General features: G+C 35.2%; 2 protein-coding genes across 3 annotated transcripts in view; both read right to left on the reverse strand.

The window, feature by feature from the left end:
• Positions 1–911: 911 nt before the first annotated feature.
• On the reverse strand, positions 912–14,130 carry micall2b (mical-like 2b). The gene is made up of 18 exons (XM_059553633.1): positions 14,025–14,130; positions 13,754–13,927; positions 12,727–12,775; positions 10,682–10,823; positions 10,181–10,329; positions 9,810–9,937; positions 8,647–9,081; positions 8,060–8,368; positions 7,667–7,830; positions 7,163–7,211; positions 6,513–6,703; positions 6,100–6,167; positions 5,661–5,778; positions 5,199–5,301; positions 5,024–5,097; positions 4,652–4,766; positions 3,074–3,120; positions 912–1,962 (listed from the first exon to the last, which is right to left on the reverse strand). The coding sequence occupies exons 2-18, from the start codon at positions 13,894–13,896 to the stop codon at positions 1,874–1,876; spliced, it is 2,373 nt and encodes a 790-aa protein (XP_059409616.1). The 5' UTR covers positions 13,897–13,927; positions 14,025–14,130; the 3' UTR covers positions 912–1,873.
• Positions 14,131–18,451: 4,321 nt separating this feature from the next.
• Positions 18,452–19,861, reverse strand: part of LOC132143438 (lysosomal alpha-glucosidase-like) — a 128,539-nt gene continuing 127,129 nt past the window's right edge. For both annotated transcript variants that reach the window (XM_059553641.1, XM_059553642.1), the window contains one exon: positions 18,452–19,728. In XM_059553641.1, the coding sequence (XP_059409624.1) occupies positions 19,666–19,728 (63 nt within the window). In that variant the 3' untranslated portion in view covers positions 18,452–19,665. The remainder of the gene's footprint in view (positions 19,729–19,861) is intronic.

Genomic DNA, 19,861 nt, shown 5'->3' on the forward strand with positions numbered 1-19,861 from the left:
ATACATTAGCATATGTTAGCATTCCTATTCATGTGGTCTCACATGCTCTATAATCTGTCGCAGCAGATTTTTTCACTGAACGACAAAGCCAAACAGATACAGAACCGGAATAACTCTGTATGCATTAGAAGCCAGCAAACATGCTGCAAGACACAGAAATGCTAAAATGCATTATTAAAATGGATCTTGGTCAGGTAAGGGTTTACACAGACACAGTGTGTACCTAGTCAGTTTCATAGGGAATCCCCAAAATAAGTATTTAGTTTATTATAAAATTCTGCACTGTGTATTTTCCAAAAGGGTTTACTTCCAGTTGTTCAAGCATTTTTAGTGTCTAAGTGTCAAGTGTCAATATAGTTGGGTCATTGACACATGAGACATAAACAGCTATAAAGTATGTTATTTTACATAAGAAAAGTTAAGCTTTTAAGTAATTTAAAAATTATTTCTAAAATATCTTAAGTAATGATGCTGAAAATTCAGCTTTAGCATCACAGGGCTAAGTTACATTTTTAAATATATTCAAATAGAAAATAGTTATTTTAAATTATTATAGTATTTCACAATATTACTGTATTTTTGATCAGAAATATTTTTTGCGACTTCAAGAACAAAAAATCATAACGTAAAAACTTTGCATAATGCATAAAGCTTATTTATATAAAAAACATTATATAGAAAAAATAGGTTACTGAAAATTACTATTAAAACATTTTACAATTATATGAAAATAATAAAAGGTGGCATTTTAGTGCAACTAAATTTCCAAGTTAAAGGTAATTTTTTGCCTTCGTTACATAGCAATTTGTGTGAAAAAGGTAGGGAAACAAATTTGTGCTTTGCTAATGGAAGAGAGAAACTAGGTGTAATCATTTAATAACTGCAGATGGACTAAAAAGATAAATAAAGCATTCATGTTGACGATTAAAATTTATTGTACAGAATATAGAGGTTTGAAATTAAATGCTGGGCACTGGGTAAAAAAATAGAGACCTTTCAGCTTAAATTACAAACAGTTAGGCAACTACTTTGGTACAAACAGCTAAACAGTTTGTAACACACATTGTAGCTTTGATAAAATACACTGTAAAGAGAGCAAGAACATTTAAAACAAAAAGTGCAGATCATATGAAAACAATTCGTATTTATGGAAAACCCAGAAGAAGAAAAAAAAAAAAAAAAAAACTACATGGACAGTGGTTAAAAGCATGATCCTAGTGACTGATGAAACAAAATGATGAATCCTAACGGTCTTAAACAGAGACAACTATTAAATGAGTTCTTTCAAAGGTTGATGAGAAATCATGGCATACAGTGTCCTATGGCTGAAATCAGTCACTGTCTGCCCCCTGCTGTTGAGACAGTAGAAATGTGCCACAATAATACACAATTAAAATGATTTAACAGGATAGTTTCCAGCGAAAATTAGTGATATTCTCAATTTAAAATACATTGTAAAAAGTTAATTCAGTTGGAGTCGGACCTTAACCTGTCCGTTTTTAACTTTGATCCAATATGAATCAGTATGACTTAAAGACTTCATTTCTCTCAAAACTGTCCAATTCCCTAATGAAACACTAAGAGATACAGTCAACATTATACAAAGGATTCAAGTGCAAAATGTTTGTTAACAAATGCACAAATCACACCCACAACAACAGGAGACGAGGAGACATAAAAAAAAGGTGCAAAAGTATGTAAAAAAAAAAAAAAAGTGTGAGAAAATATATAATGTAATTTCACACACACACAAAAAAACATTTGTTTAAGGCTGTGTAACTGCACTTAAGATTTAGTGGCCTGACCTCAAGCTGCAGCGGAAAACATTCGATCTGGGACAAAACACACACACACACACACCCTTTCATGAGGATCAGTCCTCTGTGGACGCCCGTTTACTTCTCAGACTAAACCACCGCTTTATGGATTTTTTCTTGCTCTTCTCTTTTTCTTTCTGCATATCTGCAAATGGCAAAGCATAACCCACAGTTAACTGCCAGGTACAGAAAGTTCATTTCAAGAGAAACTAAGAGGTCATTTACTAATGGTGACCACAGAACATCAGTAACAGCTTTCAGGTCCATCCGGCAGTTTTTGTGTCATGAATTGCAAATGGTTATGACTTTTGCCCACATTTATGCATTGGTTTAATTGGGTTGATAAATTATATATTTTATTATAAGTAATTTTAGCTTCGAAAATGCAGACAGATCATTAGCAAAGGCTAGATACCTATGGTTTCCATTAGTGATCATTAAATCAAAATGGGTTGCATTACTTTTCCTGTTTGGCCTTTCAAATCGTGGAATATTTAAACATGCAAGGAGCAATTACTCCAAAGATTCGAAGCACTTTGAGTCGGTGGGTGGAGAGTTGCACAGGTGGCAGTTATTCCAAAAAGAAAACTTTAGTTTTAACATCAGGGATAGAAATGTGAAAAACACTGCTCTGAACTGCTTAGTAAAAAGTGCAAACAGTATTGTGCAATTAATACAATTTTTTATTAGAAAACTTAAGTTTTCTGTATTTAGCAAATTAGATTGCAGTGCCTTGTTGTTGGCCTTGAGTAGAAATCTCAAGTGCAACCAGTTTTACCATATTAAACTAAATATCAATTTATATTATGTTGACTATAAACAGACACTAAACATTACCAATAATGATTCTCTCTGCCATCAGTGAACAAATGGTGACAAACAATTGTCTCTTGACTGCCAGCCTCTTATTATTTGCAAACAGGAAGGGATGTTCATTTTGAATCATCCAACAGACATTCAATGGACCATAATAAATAGAGTTGGCTGCAAATTTCTGTCTCTTTAAAATCAGAGCCAGCTGGTGCAGAGTAATCCGTTTCTAGCTAGAGAAAAATGTAATTCGTTGTAAAATAAGAAATTGTCATGTTTTTGAGAAACTTTAAAATGTTGGATTCATGAAAATTTATTTTTAAAGCTTAAATATTTATTTTGCACAATTTCCTCTTCCCTTTTCAAAAGCTAAAGGGAAATGTATTTTTAATCTCAGGTTTTAATGCTACATAACACAGTCATAATACATACATAATCATACCTACCAAGATTCTCCATCATCTTATTCAGCTGCTCATCCTCCTCTTCCTCCCTGTAGATAGAAGCATAAGAAGATTCACAAATGTCACATTAAGTAAGTTTAGATATGCAATAGCACTCTGGGGAAAAAAAAAAACGATTGGAATGTAGGTCGGTCGGTCAATAAATAAAATAAAAATAAATAAATAAATATAGCAAGAGAGAGAAATTAGATAAATTAGAATGTTGTGGAAAATTTCATTTCAGTAATTAAACTCAAATTGTGAAACTCATGTATTAAATTCAGTGCACACAGACTGAAGTAGTTTAAGTATTTGGTTCTTTTAATTGTGATGATTTTGGCTCACATTTAACAAAAACCCATCAATTCACGATCTCAACAAATAAGAGTACTTCATGAGACCAATTTAAAAAAAATAATAAACTTTTGGTGAATTGCTGGCCTTCTGGAAAGTATGTTCATTTACTGTACATGTACTCAATACTTGGTTGGGGCTCCTTTTTTCTTGAATTACTGCTTCAATTCGGCGTGGCATGGAGGTGATCAGTTCGTGGCACTGCTGAGGTGGTGTGGAAGCCCAGGTTTCTTTGACAGTGGCCTTCAGCTCATTTGCATTGTTTCGTCTCTTGTTTCTCATTTTCCTCTTGACAATAGCCCATAGATTATGAGGTTTAGGTCTAGTGAGTTTGCTGGCCAGTCAAGCACACCAACACCATGGTCATTTAACCAACTTTTGGTGCTTTTGGCAGTGTTGGCAAGTTCCAAATCCTGCTGGAAAATGAAATCAGCATCTTCAAAAAGCTGGTCAGCAGAAGGAAGTATGAAGTGCTCCAAAATTTTCATGGTAAACAGTTAGTTGTGCATCTTTCTTCCACATTTTTTTCTTTCCCTTAACTCTGTTAACATGCTTGGATACAGCACTCTGTGAACAGCCAGCTTCTTTAGCAATTAATGTTTGTGGCTTACCCTTCTTGTGAAGGGTGTCAGTGATTGTCTTCTGGACAACTGTCAGATCAGCAGTCTTCCATGATTGTGTAGCCTAGTGAACCAAACTGAGAGACCATTTTTTAGGCTCAGGAAACTGTTTTCAAGTGTTTTGAGTTGATCAGCTGATTGGCATGTCACCATATTCTAGTTTGTTGAGATCGTGAATTGGTGGGTTTTTGTTAAATGTGAGCCAAAATCCTCACAATTAACAGGACTAAAGACTTAAACTACTTCAGTCTGTGTGCATTGAATTTATTTAATACACAAGATTCACAATTTGAGTTGAATTACTGAAATAAAACTTTCCATGACATTCTGATTTATTGAGATGCACCTGTGCATACATATACACATACATATGCGCATGTGTGTAATAATAATAATATATATATATATATATATATATATATATATATATATATATATATATATATATATATATATATATAGCCCATTTACTTTAATGAATGTATTTAGTCATACTGTGCATATTATTATAAATCTTAAATGTATTTTTTTTTTCATCAATATTTTGTAACTTCTATCTTCTGCTGACATAACCAAGGATAGAAGGATATGGATGCGTGTTGCACACCTCAGTCGGTCTTCATCCAGCCCCTCCACTATGGCGTTCCTGTCATTCACAATCCCCACAAGTTTGGCCATCAGCTCTTCTTCTCGTTTACGATCCCAAGATGTCTTCAGATGGTCTACAGGATAGAAACATCATTAAAAAACTAGATTAGATTACACAAGTGATATGAAGCTTTTGAGCTTTTAAAGAAAAGTAGATTAAATTACCCAAATCATACAATCAGTTTACAACGGTCTACACAAAGCTTCATCATCCTCCAGTGATACAGTAACCCCAAAAAGTACGAGTGCCATTGCACTACACAAACAAAGTGTTTGATCAAGTGGCATCTGCAAACAAATGATGTTTGACTTTTTCCAGTGTAGGACAAACCTGGCTTGTCCAGCAGTTTCCTGAGTTCGGCCTCAACACTGGGCTGCTCTTCCTCTAGATCCTGTGTCTTGGCACTATCAGAACACAGTCACAGATAATTTAACCGTTTAATGCATATTCAGAAATAAAAGATATTCACTATCAGCATTCCAGTAAGTCAATGTTTTACACATACATGTACACAAGCTCGGATTCGCGTCTCATGTAGACCTGTTTGTTTCTGATGAGGGTAAACCAGTCCACCATTAAGTCATTCATTAAGGTGTCCTCTTGTCCTTCTGAAGAAAGAAACAAAAATACAAGATTTCTTTAAACATAATTGCATTTGTTTAGTCGAACACATGTTACGAGTTGAGAATCCACATTTGTAATATTTGTCTCCACCTGCTGGAGCACCATAGGACAACATCTAGACTTTGAATGCTGTGAATTATTTTTTAATTATTTTTTGTTTTTTTATATTGAAAGTTGCTACATTTTTTAATTCATAATATGTATCCATTTGTTTTGCAATAAATGGACACCGTAAAATAATTCTTCCTTTATAATGTGATTGTCTGAGAAGTGGATCTGACAAGGCTATTCATTCTTTTATTATTTGTAAAAGAGCCGCTTTTAAGAGTTTGTGTGTACAGACCCTCATCACATTGTCGAAGTTGTTTTTCCAGCTCTACTCCTCTTTTCTCCAGCTCGTTCATATTCATCTCGATTTCCTTCAGTTCTTTTTGAATGTCTTCCTTAGGAATGTAACCCGGCTAAAGCAAATAGACACACAATACATCAAACGTGGACGTTCTGCACAAACAACTTTGTACAGATCATTAATGGTTCATTTATTAATTTCAATGCTCTTCTATTCTATCAGAGGAGTGAAAAGACTTGCTTACTATGAAGTCACTTTATTTTGATTCTAACAGTCCATTCAAAGATAACTGTGCCCCAAAGGTCCTTTTGACCCTTCCAAAACGGTCTAAATAGGCCCCTTTAAAAAGTATCTCCTCAACACTCACACACATCAGTGCAGACAGAAATACATAAGACCAGATAACACATGTAATTATTGTTTTGCCACACACCTTTTGCAATTTGTGAGTTTCAGTCTCTGAAGGACTAACAGGAAATATGATGCTGCCACTGCTGGAGTCTAGTAGACAGACAGAGAAGAAAACACAAAGATGAACAGAGAAATAGAGAAACTAAGAACATGTGTGACACTGAAGGACTATGTTCATAACCTGATGTGTAAAAATGGTTCTAATACACTGCAAAAATAAAATCAGTATCTTGATTTTGTTTCACAGTAATAATGACAACATTTTAACATTATTAATACAAGATACATTCACACAAACTTGTACTAGTTTCAGGAGTGTTTTTGTTATTGTTAACTAAAACTTAATCGTTTTTCGGTAAGTAAAATAAAGCTGAAATGAAATAACATAAGACTAAAAAAAACTTATAGCTGAAACAAATTTTCCTAAGATCTTACCACTAGCTTTAGTCCCGTTTTTCATCGGGCTAGGTGAAGGAGCTTTGGGCAAGTTGATGCTAATGGAGATGTTTGTGGTAGATGGAGCAGGAACCGATGTCTGGGAGATTCCCAGACCAGATGTCTGTGGAGAGGAAGCTGCTTCTGGCTTCTTGGAGGGTGAGCCAGTGTTTTCTGTGGAACCGACAGTTCTATAAAAAGGAAAAGAGATGAGAAGATATGAAACCTTTCCGTTTTGTTTCTGAGAAACTAAATGTTCAGCATGGCTTCTCTCACCTTTGACAGGTGAAAGTTTGGGAGGGTGAGGCATGTTAAAGGGGCAGTTACAGGTGAAAGATCTTCATGGGGAAGTGCTTGTGTACTGAGCTCTATTGCTCTGGGGACTTTCAGATACGACCCACTGCCGGTCTTATTGGGCGCAGTAGGTTTACGCGCCAATCAAAAGAACCAATCACAAGAGAGCGTGAAGGAATGGGAGGGACAGGTCTGGAGAATCAATCAGTTAATCAATGAAGAGCAGGATGATTTGGTTAGAGATGTTATTAAATGATTTAAAGGAGAAAGAACAAAATGATATTAAAGAACAAGACCGTATTAGTAAAGATCAAAAGCATATTTCATTTAGAGAGAAACAAGCACTTTAAACTTACTTTACAGGCTTGAGCCTGGACCTCCAATCAGACGGAGCTGTATCGTTTTCTGAAAGGACATTTAAAAGGTTTTCATTTAGAAATGGACATAGTAGACATTTTAAAAAATGAGGAAAATTGTGTTATCGTTCTTATACTGTTTAATGTGATTTAGGAAGAAACCGTACCTACATCAACTTCCTTGTTGGTCTTAGAATAAAATTTGTATTAATAAATTAAATCAGAATTTTGGCTTTTCAAGATTTTCAACTTCTATTTAGGATGCACATAATCAGATTTGACAGTAATGAAATTTGTAATGTCTTTTAAAAAATTTTAATTTTCTAAACTCAAATGTAAAAAATTGACGTAAAAAAAATTACAAAATTAAAATGTGAATTCAGAAATCTGCCAATATATATTCTGCTTAATATTGAACACATTCAAATTTTTAAAAATCCATCGAGCAAAACGACTAAGATCAATGTCTGTATGTTATCAGTGCACCAGGTGTGTCTTCCTCACCCTTGCTGTTAAATGACACCGTGCTCGCAGGCCTGGAGGTTTTCTCTTTGATCCAGGACGGTGCTGCAGCAGCCAGGGCAGTAGGTTCCCCGCTGGTATCCAGTGCTTTGAGACGCACCCTACCTGAGGGGCCTTTAGCACCCGATTCCACAGGGGAAACATTACTATAGAAACCAAAGTGAGGAGAGATTGTGTTAATGATGGACATACTTTTTTTTTTTATACAAACATGTCAAGAAAACATGAATTTAAACAATCCTCGACAGCCTTGATTACATAAAGGCTATAATTCTGTTTCATTAATGACCCTTGTACACCACACCCTGTGAAAACAAGTCATAAAATATATGCCAGCTATGTAATGTGTGAATGATAAAGGTGAATCTAGCTCACCTGTTGTTTGCTTTCAGCCCAGCTTGACTCTGATGAGAGTTGTTATTTTTTTCCACTGTCACCATCTTGCCGATCACAGTTTTGGCTTTCTCCTTTTCATTCTCCTTCTCTTTTTCGGTGTCCTGTGTTTTTGCCCCGTCTCCCACACGCAGCAGGACTCTACCTTTACCAGCTGCGGCTCTAGGTGCAGTGCTCTCTGGTGTAGGAGTTTTAACATTTGCTGTACTCACAGATATAGTTGAGGTGTATGATGGGGTGCTCTTACTGGCAGCCACATTACTGCTGGGATTGCTGCTGGACTCAAAGTACCTAGCCAAGGAGAAAAAAAAAAAAAACAATATTAAGGTTCTAGTCATTTCAATAAGCCTGCCATTTTCATGTTATGGTCAATAACCATAATGGCCACCATTAAAATTCTATTTTGTCTAAATAAATGTATAAATAAGTAAAAGATATGATTTTATTATTATTATTATTGATACTACTACTACTACTATTACTAATAATAACAGTAAAATATATATATAGTTTTACTTACCAACACTGATCCAATAAAATATCAGAATAGTAAACTGAAAGACATTCACCTCTTTCTGGCTTCTTGGTTCTTCTCTACACTGTTGCTTGCTGGTTTAAGAGACTCCGTGGGTGTTCGGGGGCTAAAGGAGGTCTTCACAGTTGTAGCCTCTGGTGCTGGAGTTGTTTTTGGTGCTGGTGTGAGCCGAACCGCTGGGGTAGGTGTGGCAGTTAACTCACGAGCGGGTACACGGTCACTTTTATTGGCCAACCAGCTTGGTTTAGATGCGTTAGGTGTTAAACCAGTTTTTCCAGTATCTCCTGATGCATTCTGGTCAGTCTTGCTTATAAATGTGGATGGTGTTTTTGGTGAAGTCACTGTGATGTGTGTAGTCGGGACGGTTACAGGCTTCTCTATGCTTGTGTGTGTCTTGCAGATGAAAGTTCCCGCTGCTTTTCCAGGCTTGTATGTGCCAGAGAGAAGAATAGTGGAACACTCTTTGCATCTGTTGAATAGGGAGTTCATCATTAACAAAACAGAAAAAATATTCTATACTTAGACCTAAGGTATTTAGACTGAATAGATAATGTTGATAATGAATATGAATAATGAAAAGACTTTCTAAAAACATCAGGAGATGATCTTCACTCCCTTTTTGACATGACAAAAAAAGTGTCACTGCTATTATTCACTGGTATTCTGCTAAATGATCAGCTGACTGAACACAAAACAATGAACAATGAATATATAATAGCTGCCATACAGCAAACAATTAAAGGAATATATAAAACTATTTTAACTGAAAGTCAGCTATTACAAAAATGTTCTCAAATTACACTGCTCAAATTAAATCATTATGATGGAAATTTAAGCATTATAAACATGATTCACTAGTCATGTGTGGTGGATGCATTTACATACACTACCTGTCAAAAGATTGGAATTAATTAATTTTCCTTTATCTTGTTACCAAGGCTGCATTTATTTGATCAAAAATATGCAATATTGGGAAGTATAAACAACCGTTTTCTATTTTGATACCTTTTAAAATGTCATTTATTGCTTTGATGCAAAGCTCATTTTTTATCATCATTACACTAATCTTCAGCATCTGATGCTTCAGAAATCATTCTAATAAGCTGATGTGGTGCTCAGATAGAAAAAGAAATCTGTAACATTTTAAAGTATCACTTTTGATGATATAATGAAATAATTTAACTTAATAGAACTGACTTAAAGCAGTTCCTGTGGTACAGTTTCCCATCTACTAGGTGGCGCTGCACAAGGTGAACATGCTGGTGGCACACGTTACAGCTGCTGCTCAGAGTCGTTTTATTGGCACGTTCTGCCAAAACTTCTCTCTGGAAATTATATATATAAAAAAAAAGATCAGTTAGTCATGAACCACTGTGCAAACAATACCTCAATATAAGATTAGTTTATAACAATATTTGACATAAGTTATCATATCAGAAGTATGTAACCCAAGACAAGGTTTGTTATGTACCCATGAGTTTGCATTAAACACACTCGCACACACCAGAAATACAGAACTACCAAAGTTCCCATGTGAGCTGACAGGTGTCATTAGTTACGTAGTGTACCTTGTTTTCGTTTTCTGGTTTAGGCGTCTTGTTCTCTGTGGCTGGTTTAGGGGAGGGAAACACTTTAGCTGTGACAGGTGGGTTCTTCTTCTCAGATGGCGCTTCATTAGACTCTTCAGCTGGTCTTTTAATACCTGCCATACCTCCAACTGCACATCCACAAAGTGAAATGATTTAAGCAATGCTAAAAATTGACAGGGTCCTAATTAGGTTTAAAAGTGAAGGGTGTCATTTCTGAATCACTGGAGGCACTAAATGGAATTGCAAAAATGTGGTTTACTTCCGTTTGCAGGGTTATAAAACTCCTAAGGTTTCACATTATGCTACCATTTATATTATCCTTTCTTTACACTGAACTTTTTTGAACATAGCTTGTATCTCAAGATTAAGTTTTATGGCTTCTGGATATCTGTATGTCTGAACACAATCTTAACTTTTGTAAACTGTACAGTACAATTTATTTTTGGGGGGGGGGGGGGGGGGGTCATGTATATGTCTTACTAGGAGAGCGTCCATGGAAATAATTGTAGTACTGGGACACATAGGTCAGGATGCTGAGGCGATCAGGCACTTTTAAAGCCACCATGTCTTCGGCATCCAGCAAGGCAGGTATACCCAACTCATTCTCTGCCACTTCAAAAGCCTGGTAAATAAATTCATAAATGACAAAAAAGAAAAAAAAAATGAATTACACAAGAGGGAAACATCTGTGTGGCAGAGGAATTTGAGGATTTCATACTGAACGAGTTAAAATGTATTCACCCCTACTATCAAGTGCTAAGGACTGCAAAAAAAATTATTCCAGATTTTACGATATGTTTGACATCTACAGGCTGCAAAAGAGGAAGAACTCGAGTAAAACAAAACATTAACTTGGAATAGACAAGGAATTAGACAATTTAAGAGCTTTTTACACATTAAACAACTGTATTTCTGCTTTGTATTAGCTCTTACACAGAAAATATTGCTTGACCTTACATACTAAAACAGGGACTTTTTCTTTTCTTTTTCTGGTCACTATTACTCATAATAGTGTGACTATGTCAGCAGATCAGCTTTTAGCTCATGTATAATTCACAATGTTACAATGATGAATGGTTGAGCAAAAGTTTGTAATTTGTGGTGATTTTCCATCTAGAAGCACTGAGTGGTAAAACTACAATTGCTCCGTGCCCATTATACACGCACAAAAATGTCAACTTGGCCCGGATTTCTTTAGGAGAAAAAAAGCTTCCATCAAAAATAAACAAGCGCAGACATGAACAAGGAGAGAGAGAATGAGAAAACCATCTAGATAAAATCAAGAGCAATAAAAGGGGAGGTATTTCTCAGTAAAGATTCATTAAAAACTTCTCACACAACATGTAATGTGATTCAAAGACCATAAATCTAAAATGTAAAAGCTGGAAACCACTACAGATCATTACTAAAACTTTCACGCCAAAGTTATTGTTAGCTAATAATAACGAAGAATGTTAAGACTTATTTTTTGTAGAAAGTGTATCAGAGATATTTTCTCACATAACAGAGCATTGCAATGAGAGGGAGCAAAACATTTCATTGCCTTTGCACCACTGCATAGTTTGACAAACGAAACGTTGAACACTCAGTCTTGTGCCAGCTTTCTCTTTTACCTGATACTGAATCTCCACCCTGTTAACCATGCGTTACCTTATCTTTACGGTTAACACTTTCATTTTCACTGTCTTTGTCACACTAGCTCCATTTAAAAAAAAAAAAAAAAAAAAAAAAAAAAGAGAGAGTGAGTGACATCCTTACATACTCACAAAGCTGTTCATTAGCATTTCCTTTGCAGTACTTTTCATTATGTGCTTTTGTATTCTCTCTTTCACAACAATGACTTTTTGGATCTCATTCCTTTTCCGTGGAAACAGGAACATAAGAGTCTGCAGATGAGGATTTATTATGGCCTACAACAACTCCACATGTGATTCAGCTGTTGCGATAACAGAAGAAACCACAGAAATAGGCCTTAAATATGCGGCTGTTTCATATCTTGATCCTGGTCAACCACACATAGGACAAATAGCTCTACAAGAGGTCTAGGAAACTTGCTAACTGTTAACATGATAGGGTTGTGACCTTTATGGAATGAAGGCATTTCCCAGAACACTTCAAGCTGATTCAGTTGTTTTGCTCTACTGCTCTGACAAAAAAACATACATGCTAAGGCCTAGGGGAGCATTTTACATGAAAAAATACCTTTTTATCTTTAGAAAAAAAAAACAAAAAAAAACGTATAAATGCTTTAAACCACTCAAACCAAAATACTACTCTGTAGAACCTATAATTCTTTTTTATCCTCCAAGAACTGTCATATGAGGAAAAGTTTATTGTTAACTATTGTTGTGAGAGTTATGATAATCAAAATATACCAAAGGCAGGTATTCAAAATGAATTAAAGGTGTTATTTCTTTTAACAATGAAATGGATAAACGGAATGTAAAATGTTATGGTAACGGCAACAATAGAAAGAAGTGCTAAACATTAGAAGAGAGACCATTTTATAAAATGAGCAATCTTACCTGTTTATTGTTTTCATAGACATTGTCCTTGCTCAAAGAGTTAAAGTCTCTGCAAGAGAGCAGGCAATTTGAGACAAGCATAGATGAGTAAACAAAAGGTATTTTCCCCATGCCAATATTCACAATATAAATCTGACATTAATACAAACACAACCACAAGCATGCAGTCTGTCAAGTTTAAACAAGTAGAATGTTAGATTAATGGGGTTATTAGAGTTTTTCAAAAACAAACTCCGTTGCATTAAATCTAAAATAAGTATTAATACTTTTGTCTATAGTCCTAAAAGCTCCAATATCCTCATTGTAACTTCTAGTCCGAATTTTTAAAAGTTCATATATTCTTATTCATATGTTCATATTAAGTTTTAATATAACATAACTGCTAATGATCTGGGGCCTGTTCCATGAAACAAGTTTACCAAATAAGCCAGGCTTATTTCAGTTAGACTGACTAATTTTGAACCAAATAAAAATGAACCAACTGAAATAAACCTGGCTTATTATAAACTTGTTTTATGAAACAGGCACCAGGTCCTAAATTCAAAAAGTTATTTTGTTCTTATCTTAAAAGTATTTCAGTAGCCTACTAAACATGTACAAGCTCAGATTCAGTTCTAAGGTATCGGTTTCTACTTCGTTTCTAAAGTTTTTATTAAGGTCTAAAAGTTATATTGTTCTTTTTTCCCTAAGTTACACATTTCCTAACTTTAAATTCTAAAATTTAGAATGTTCTTATCATGTTTCCAAGTACTGAAACTTTTACTGATGCCGTCCTACGTTCTCGACGTTCTAAATTACTAAAATATGTTCATGTCCTCGTCTTAAGTTCAAAAGCGTCTTTTGTTTTGAACCACAGTTCTAAATGTTCTAAAGTCTGAAACGAGCTATAAACTGTTAACAAACTTTTTAACAAACGCTTGAATGATCAGCATTTAAATTTTCGTCCAAAGTTCATATGTTGTCGTTTTCGGAGGACAATGCAGCGCTAAACCGCGCTCTCGTTCGCTGTGGGGAGGTTGTTACTTACATCAAGTCCGGTCTGTGTTTGTGAATTAGAGCGCAGAAAGCCAGACCGTCCCGGAAAGATGTTGTCATGTTGGTAATCGACACGTCCCGATATCCTTCACACTGGATTTTGCACCACTGTTGAAGCGCCTTCACAGCAGCCATGGTTCGAATGCGACAGAACTCGAGAGGAGCACTTTAAACCGAACACTGAATCTGAAATTGCTCTCTTCCAATGTGCCACACACGCAAACGGAACGCTGAACTGTGGGACGCTTTTGATTTTCACTTACCCACTCAAGTGATCTCACCGTCAGCTGTCCCAATGGAGAAACCCCTGAAACTCCTGAGAACTTATGACGTCTTCATGGGTGGAGTCATAGGTAAACGTTTAATAAAGGACTTCCCTTAAATTGCACCACATGGCACCTATATAGCCTACCATATACTGATGATTCGTGTACAAAGACTAAGCACATAAATAGCCTACCAAACAGTACGATAATTTTCATTTCAGTAGTTACAAATGTTACAAAATGTAATTTCAGTAGTTTTATCTATCTATCTATCTATCTATCCATCTATCTATCTATCTATCTATCTAAAATATTATTGATAAATGGATAACCTTAATGGTCTCCACTGATTTCCACAGTATGGAAAAAAATACTTGCTTGTTTACCCAAATTCTTTAGAATACTAAATTTGTCTTCAGCGGAAGAATGAAATTCATGCAGGTTTGGTACAACTTCAGTAAATGACTTTCAATTTATTTATTTATTTTGGCAAACTATAGGCTACCTTTTAACGCAGGTTAGGCAATTTCTGAGAAGCTTGCAAAAGCAAGGTAATTTTGAAAGCATAAGATCCCACCCTCCCTGCAAATCACTCTCCAAAGCCACACCTCCTCCAAAACACATGAATGCACACGGGCGAATGCACCAGTGACACTGACACAATGAAAGATGGCATTGGTGGAGGGTTGAATGCAGTGTTGTCAAATTGCCTCATGCACCAGTGAGAAAACATTACAGTACAAAGCTCATAATATTACAATAACAACGCTTTCCATTCTCTCTTTGTCCGCTGATGAGTATCAAGTGTGTGCAACAGGGTGCACAGAGGTTTGCAAATACAGAAATTGACAGGCAGGTAGGACAGCCTATAATAATCTGTGGATTGAGGAATATGATTGGATTAACATTTTATGGTCCTACACCTTCAACAGATGATATAAATACATTTAGACCACTTGGTGTTTGCTATAGGGATTGTTAAAAGACTTTCGACCAGCAAAAATTAATTTTCCTTACATATACAATTTTTTTTGTCAGTTTAAGTGTCCGAAAACTTTGTGTTGTGTTTGAAACAATGCACAACGCAAGGCTAAAATCCAATGGTAGTGTGCATACTTCATATTTTCATATAATCCTGTTAAAGCCCTGTTTTGCAGCCAGCGGTGAAATATCATTTGCATAATGGCAGGTCAATGTTCCTGCAGGTGGTTTTCTTTATATGTTCTCATGGGTGTGTCTGTGTTGCTCCAGGTGTAGTTGGACTTGTCTAATCTCGCTGAGTCACTGAAGGAAACAACAAATTCAGGCATGTGCTTTAGACATGATTGACCTATTTCAATATATAAACATAGCCTATACGTTTTTAGGAATAAACTAACTTGAAACCAGTTTTTCCCCCTACTGATTTGTTCATATTTAGTTATCAACATGTGGCTATGAGTAGCAGTCTTTGGTTGCAGTAAATACATTATCAATAAACTTGACAAAATAATCAATAAACTATGCAGACTATAGAATATGTATGTGAAAATACAATGCGTCAAACATTTGGACAGGACTTGGTCATATAAACTGATTAACTATAGTTGTCATTCTTTATATGACCCATAGATGCCAGTAATAGACCACATATTAGTTAGGTGACAAATAACATTGACGTTTAAATGAAGGCAATACCACTGATATAAGTTAGGGCTTCACAAATTCACATAGCGCCACGTGCCTCATATTCACGTGCATTGGACAATAACTGATACCGCACGTTTGAGGGGAAATGTCAAACGGTGATGGAAAACACATGAACTGACTCAAAAAATGCAAGTGTGCAAAAAAGAACTGTAGTTTAGGAATGTAGCTAGTGTGAAACGTCAGTTTATGAACACCCAGTATGTGCAGTGTAAAGTGCAGCAAGATAAGTTTAGAATTAACCAGGGTTAACTAATTAAAGCCCTATTGGTATTGGACTGTTCCATATTCAGGTGGCATTTTATTAAAATCTACTTGGTGAACAGTAGGCTGCTACAGAACACCAATAATCGTAGAAAAACCATTGTACAGTGATGGAGAAGTAAAGAAATCTATGGCCACATTCCGTACTAAAATGTATGAAAATGTGGTCTGGTGTATAAACAGTCGTGATTAATTGCTTGCAGCACCCCACATATACTTTTATCTTAATTGGGACTTAAAGAGGAAACAAGAAATCAATTTAGTTTGGAAATGCTGAGATAGCCTGCCAAAAGATGTTTAAAACTCATCATGGTGCGTCTCGACCATTTCCCGGAAACTCTTGCACTGAATTTGTGTGTGAAAATGTTCCCGATTTCCCAAAACCCTCTTGAGTTACCTAAGCATGGTGACAGAAACTGACGTAAAGACAACAATTCATGGTGTTATGTCACATCTTTGGCAGCTAGAAGTAAAGCAAGGCAACGATGGAGTGAGAATGTGAAACATCTGGAACCCGTTACCTCTGAAGCCCTCAATATGCAGAGAGAAGGGGAGTGTGTGATACTGTGCTGTTTTCTTCTAGGCCAATATTTCTGAAGTAAATTATGCAACATTCCAGAATCAGAGGACACTTTTCTCTATTGCACATGGTACACAGTGTTTGTTTTTCATTAAGTTTGGTTATTTGCTTGGTTTGGTTCAATAGCTTACTTGAATAATGTATGTAGTCAGAGCTGGAGGTTTTTGGAGTCATTAAACACAGACTTTAAGAACAAGCATAAAAGGCAACCTTTTAAACCATTTAAAAAATGTTGTCCATTTCAGCTAAAAATGACTATCTAGCTATTATATTTTCACAGTAAAACAATTATGACTTTCCTTATCATATGAATTACTTTTTAAAGAATTAAAAATACTTTTATTCAGCAAGGATGCAATATGTTGATGCAGAGCGACAGTAAATGTTATTTTTTGAAAGAATTCATCAAAGAATTCAGAAAAGAAAAAAGTATCACAATTACCACGATGATAATAAGTACCACTTACTGTTTCGCTTTGACCTTCAACCTTGATCAAAAAAGACTTGAGTTCAAAAACATTTGCAAAATCCTACTGACTTCAAACTTGTGAACAGTAGTATATTTTCCCACTGTGCACTAATAAAACTTTTAATAGACAAAATCTTAATATTTTGTCAGATTTTGTATCTGAATGTCAATACTGTGGGACATAAAGCCTCCAGCTGCAGGCTCTTTATTTGACAGTAATAGTGCAGTGAATCAGATGTTTTCTCACTATTATAAGATGAATTGAGTGGATAATGACAGGAGCTAGCTTTGACATGTTTCATATTTGTTAACTGTAGTAATTATAACATGTCTAGGTTTGCTGTTTTATGCAATGTTTTAAAGGTAATTATGATGGCTAAATAAACAAAAAATCTCTTGGCAGGGGCAGCTCATGTATTCATAAATGTTTTAAAAAGCATTGCTTTTCTACAAGCTGAAAGTTAAATAATTTTTAATTGCTCAGTTAATAACCCATCAAGAAAATCAAAGCCCTGCCTCATACTTCATTCCATCTTTGTCCCTCTCTTTCCTTGATTCTTTTTGTCTTCATTTCTTTCTGCTTGCATCGGCCCGTATGAAGCAAGGCTTTAATCTCGCTGTCATATCATACTGGATGTGGAAGCACAAGTCTGGCTTTGATCATCAAACAGGTCTCGCGTCAGTGTGAGATGAAAGCTGAAGGTTCAGACGAGCAGATACACTCTCAGAAGAATCCGGTTTACAATGCTTCTTATAACGACAAGAAAAGGTTTATTACATTTTCTTCAAGACAGAAACACATCTTGCTCAAAATGACAGTGTCAGGCATGCTCAAGGTCGAAACAAAATCTTTTAGGTAATTGTTTTCAAGTTCTGATTTTTTTTTTTGTGCTCTTTAAAATGCTTAACACTGAACTCTGTCCAGAATGTCTGACTTTTTAAATGTATTTTATAACAGCATATAACTTTAGAATAGTAGAAAATGGGTTTAGTTTAAAAAATTTAAATTAAAAGGATACCTGACTTTGCCTCAGGTCACTGCACTGAGCAAAAAAAAAAAAAAAGCCCTTTCCTATAAGAACGTGAAGGAAGTGCCTCTAAATCAAGTTTCATGTAGCAATAACCTGGCCACATCAGAACTGTAGCTCTGATTTTGAGACATAAAATAATCATATTTTTTAGGTTCGAGGTATATATATATTTTTTTCCCTCCGAGCAAATGCTGTGGTTTAAAAGTTCATATTTTACTGGACACTTAAGAGGACCAATGGAGTTACATAATAGAATGAAACACAAATTACATTTTACTCAAACATTTGCTAAGGTATTCAGAGTTGTTCAGTTCAGTTGCTGGGGTATCTGAGTGGTTTCTATGTGATTGCTAGTGTGTATATCAAGTCAAAAGCAAAAAAAAAACACAAGAAAAAAGATAAACATTGAATTTTTATTGCACACTACCCTGTAAGTCTTGTGAAAGGCTGTACAGCAGTTTGTTCAGGGTCATTTAAAGGAAAGATGCCTTAAACAGGCTCGTACTCTCATAGATATATTGTTCAGCTTCAGTTTTAGGAGCACAGGTCTATACGTTTTAATTTTTACTGTTACATTTGATAAAAGTTGTAAAGCAGCCCAGTGTTTTGAACAGAGGTTTTTATACATTCACAGTAAAGCCACTGAATGTTGAATCACAGCTTTGATGTAATATAAGGCACAATGTTATGTTTTAAATGGTAATATATCGACAGCATGTGGTAGCAATTTACAAAATACTACACAATTATACCTCTTTAAGCCTTGATGAATACTGTACAGTGATTTACTTCAGAAATATTTTCATGGTTATACATTTAAAAAAAGACTTGCTTTGGGAATTTAAACAAAAGAAACAGTTTTTGTTCTTATGATTCAATCACATTTGGAATGGCTTAACATACTGGATCATTTTAATTACATGCCTGCCCATGCATGGAAAAAAAGGCTGCTCAGTAAAGCTCAAACATGCATTTCTCCAGCATCAGAATGTTCTGAACTGTGCAAACGCGCTTGTAAACAATATATACACATATGCAAATCGAAATCAACTTAATTTGTAAGAATATGAAAGGTCACAAGTTCAGCAGGATCACTTTTGAAATTGTAGTTGTTCTTGTTTTTTTCTGTATCACTATCAAGTTTGCTTTAACTCAAAATCATTTTGAACTTGCCTAGTGTTTGATGGCATGGCAAGGTGTAAACCTACTTTAGGATGAGAAGCTTTATTCACCACTAAAATGCTTGAAACATGCGTGACAGAAGAAGAATCTTTCTGCCCTAGAAATAATTTCAGCAATAACAGGCAGTAATATAACAGCAGAGGTAAAAATATCTATTCAACAGAACAAACAAATACATTTAATCAAAATTAAACACAGTTCCTCCCTTCGGTTTTGCTCCCTCTGAGTGCAACTGACCGGCGCTGGGTCAATAATACAGACATTCAACAACATACAATCAATAATCTGTCATATCATTTCTGGTTTATATTTGATTTCATGTTGAAACCAGAATGTGAGATATATACGGAGATAAATTCATTTGAGATAATACGGTCATGATTTCTGCAACTTGCAATTTTGAAATATCACTGATGATTTTCATATTTACATCCAACTGATCGTGAAGTTATGACTTAGGTTCAGACCCAAGTCTGTTACTGTCAGCACCTACACAGACATAAGACAAAAATACATTTCTTTAAGTCTAATTTTTCAGAAATGTAAGTCTTTTTTTAATTTTTTTTACTCACATTACTCTTTTTTTTTTACCTATTAAAAAAATATATGAAATCACTAATGA

This window comes from Carassius carassius, chromosome 7, assembly GCF_963082965.1.
Source record: "Carassius carassius chromosome 7, fCarCar2.1, whole genome shotgun sequence".
Taxonomy (NCBI): domain Eukaryota; kingdom Metazoa; phylum Chordata; class Actinopteri; order Cypriniformes; family Cyprinidae; genus Carassius; species Carassius carassius.

Excerpts from the sequence above, each read along its gene's own strand:
- micall2b (XM_059553633.1), bottom strand. The coding sequence starts at position 13,896 with ATGGCTGCTGTGAAGGCGCTTCAACAGTGGTGCAAAATCCAGTGTGAA. Across the intron at positions 7,212-7,666 it reads GGTGTCATTTAACAGCAAGG|AAAACGATACAGCTCCGTCT; the intron begins GTGAGGAAGACA and ends ATGTCCTTTCAG. Across the intron at positions 6,168-6,512 it reads AAACGGGACTAAAGCTAGTG|ACTCCAGCAGTGGCAGCATC; the intron begins GTAAGATCTTAG and ends TCTGTCTACTAG.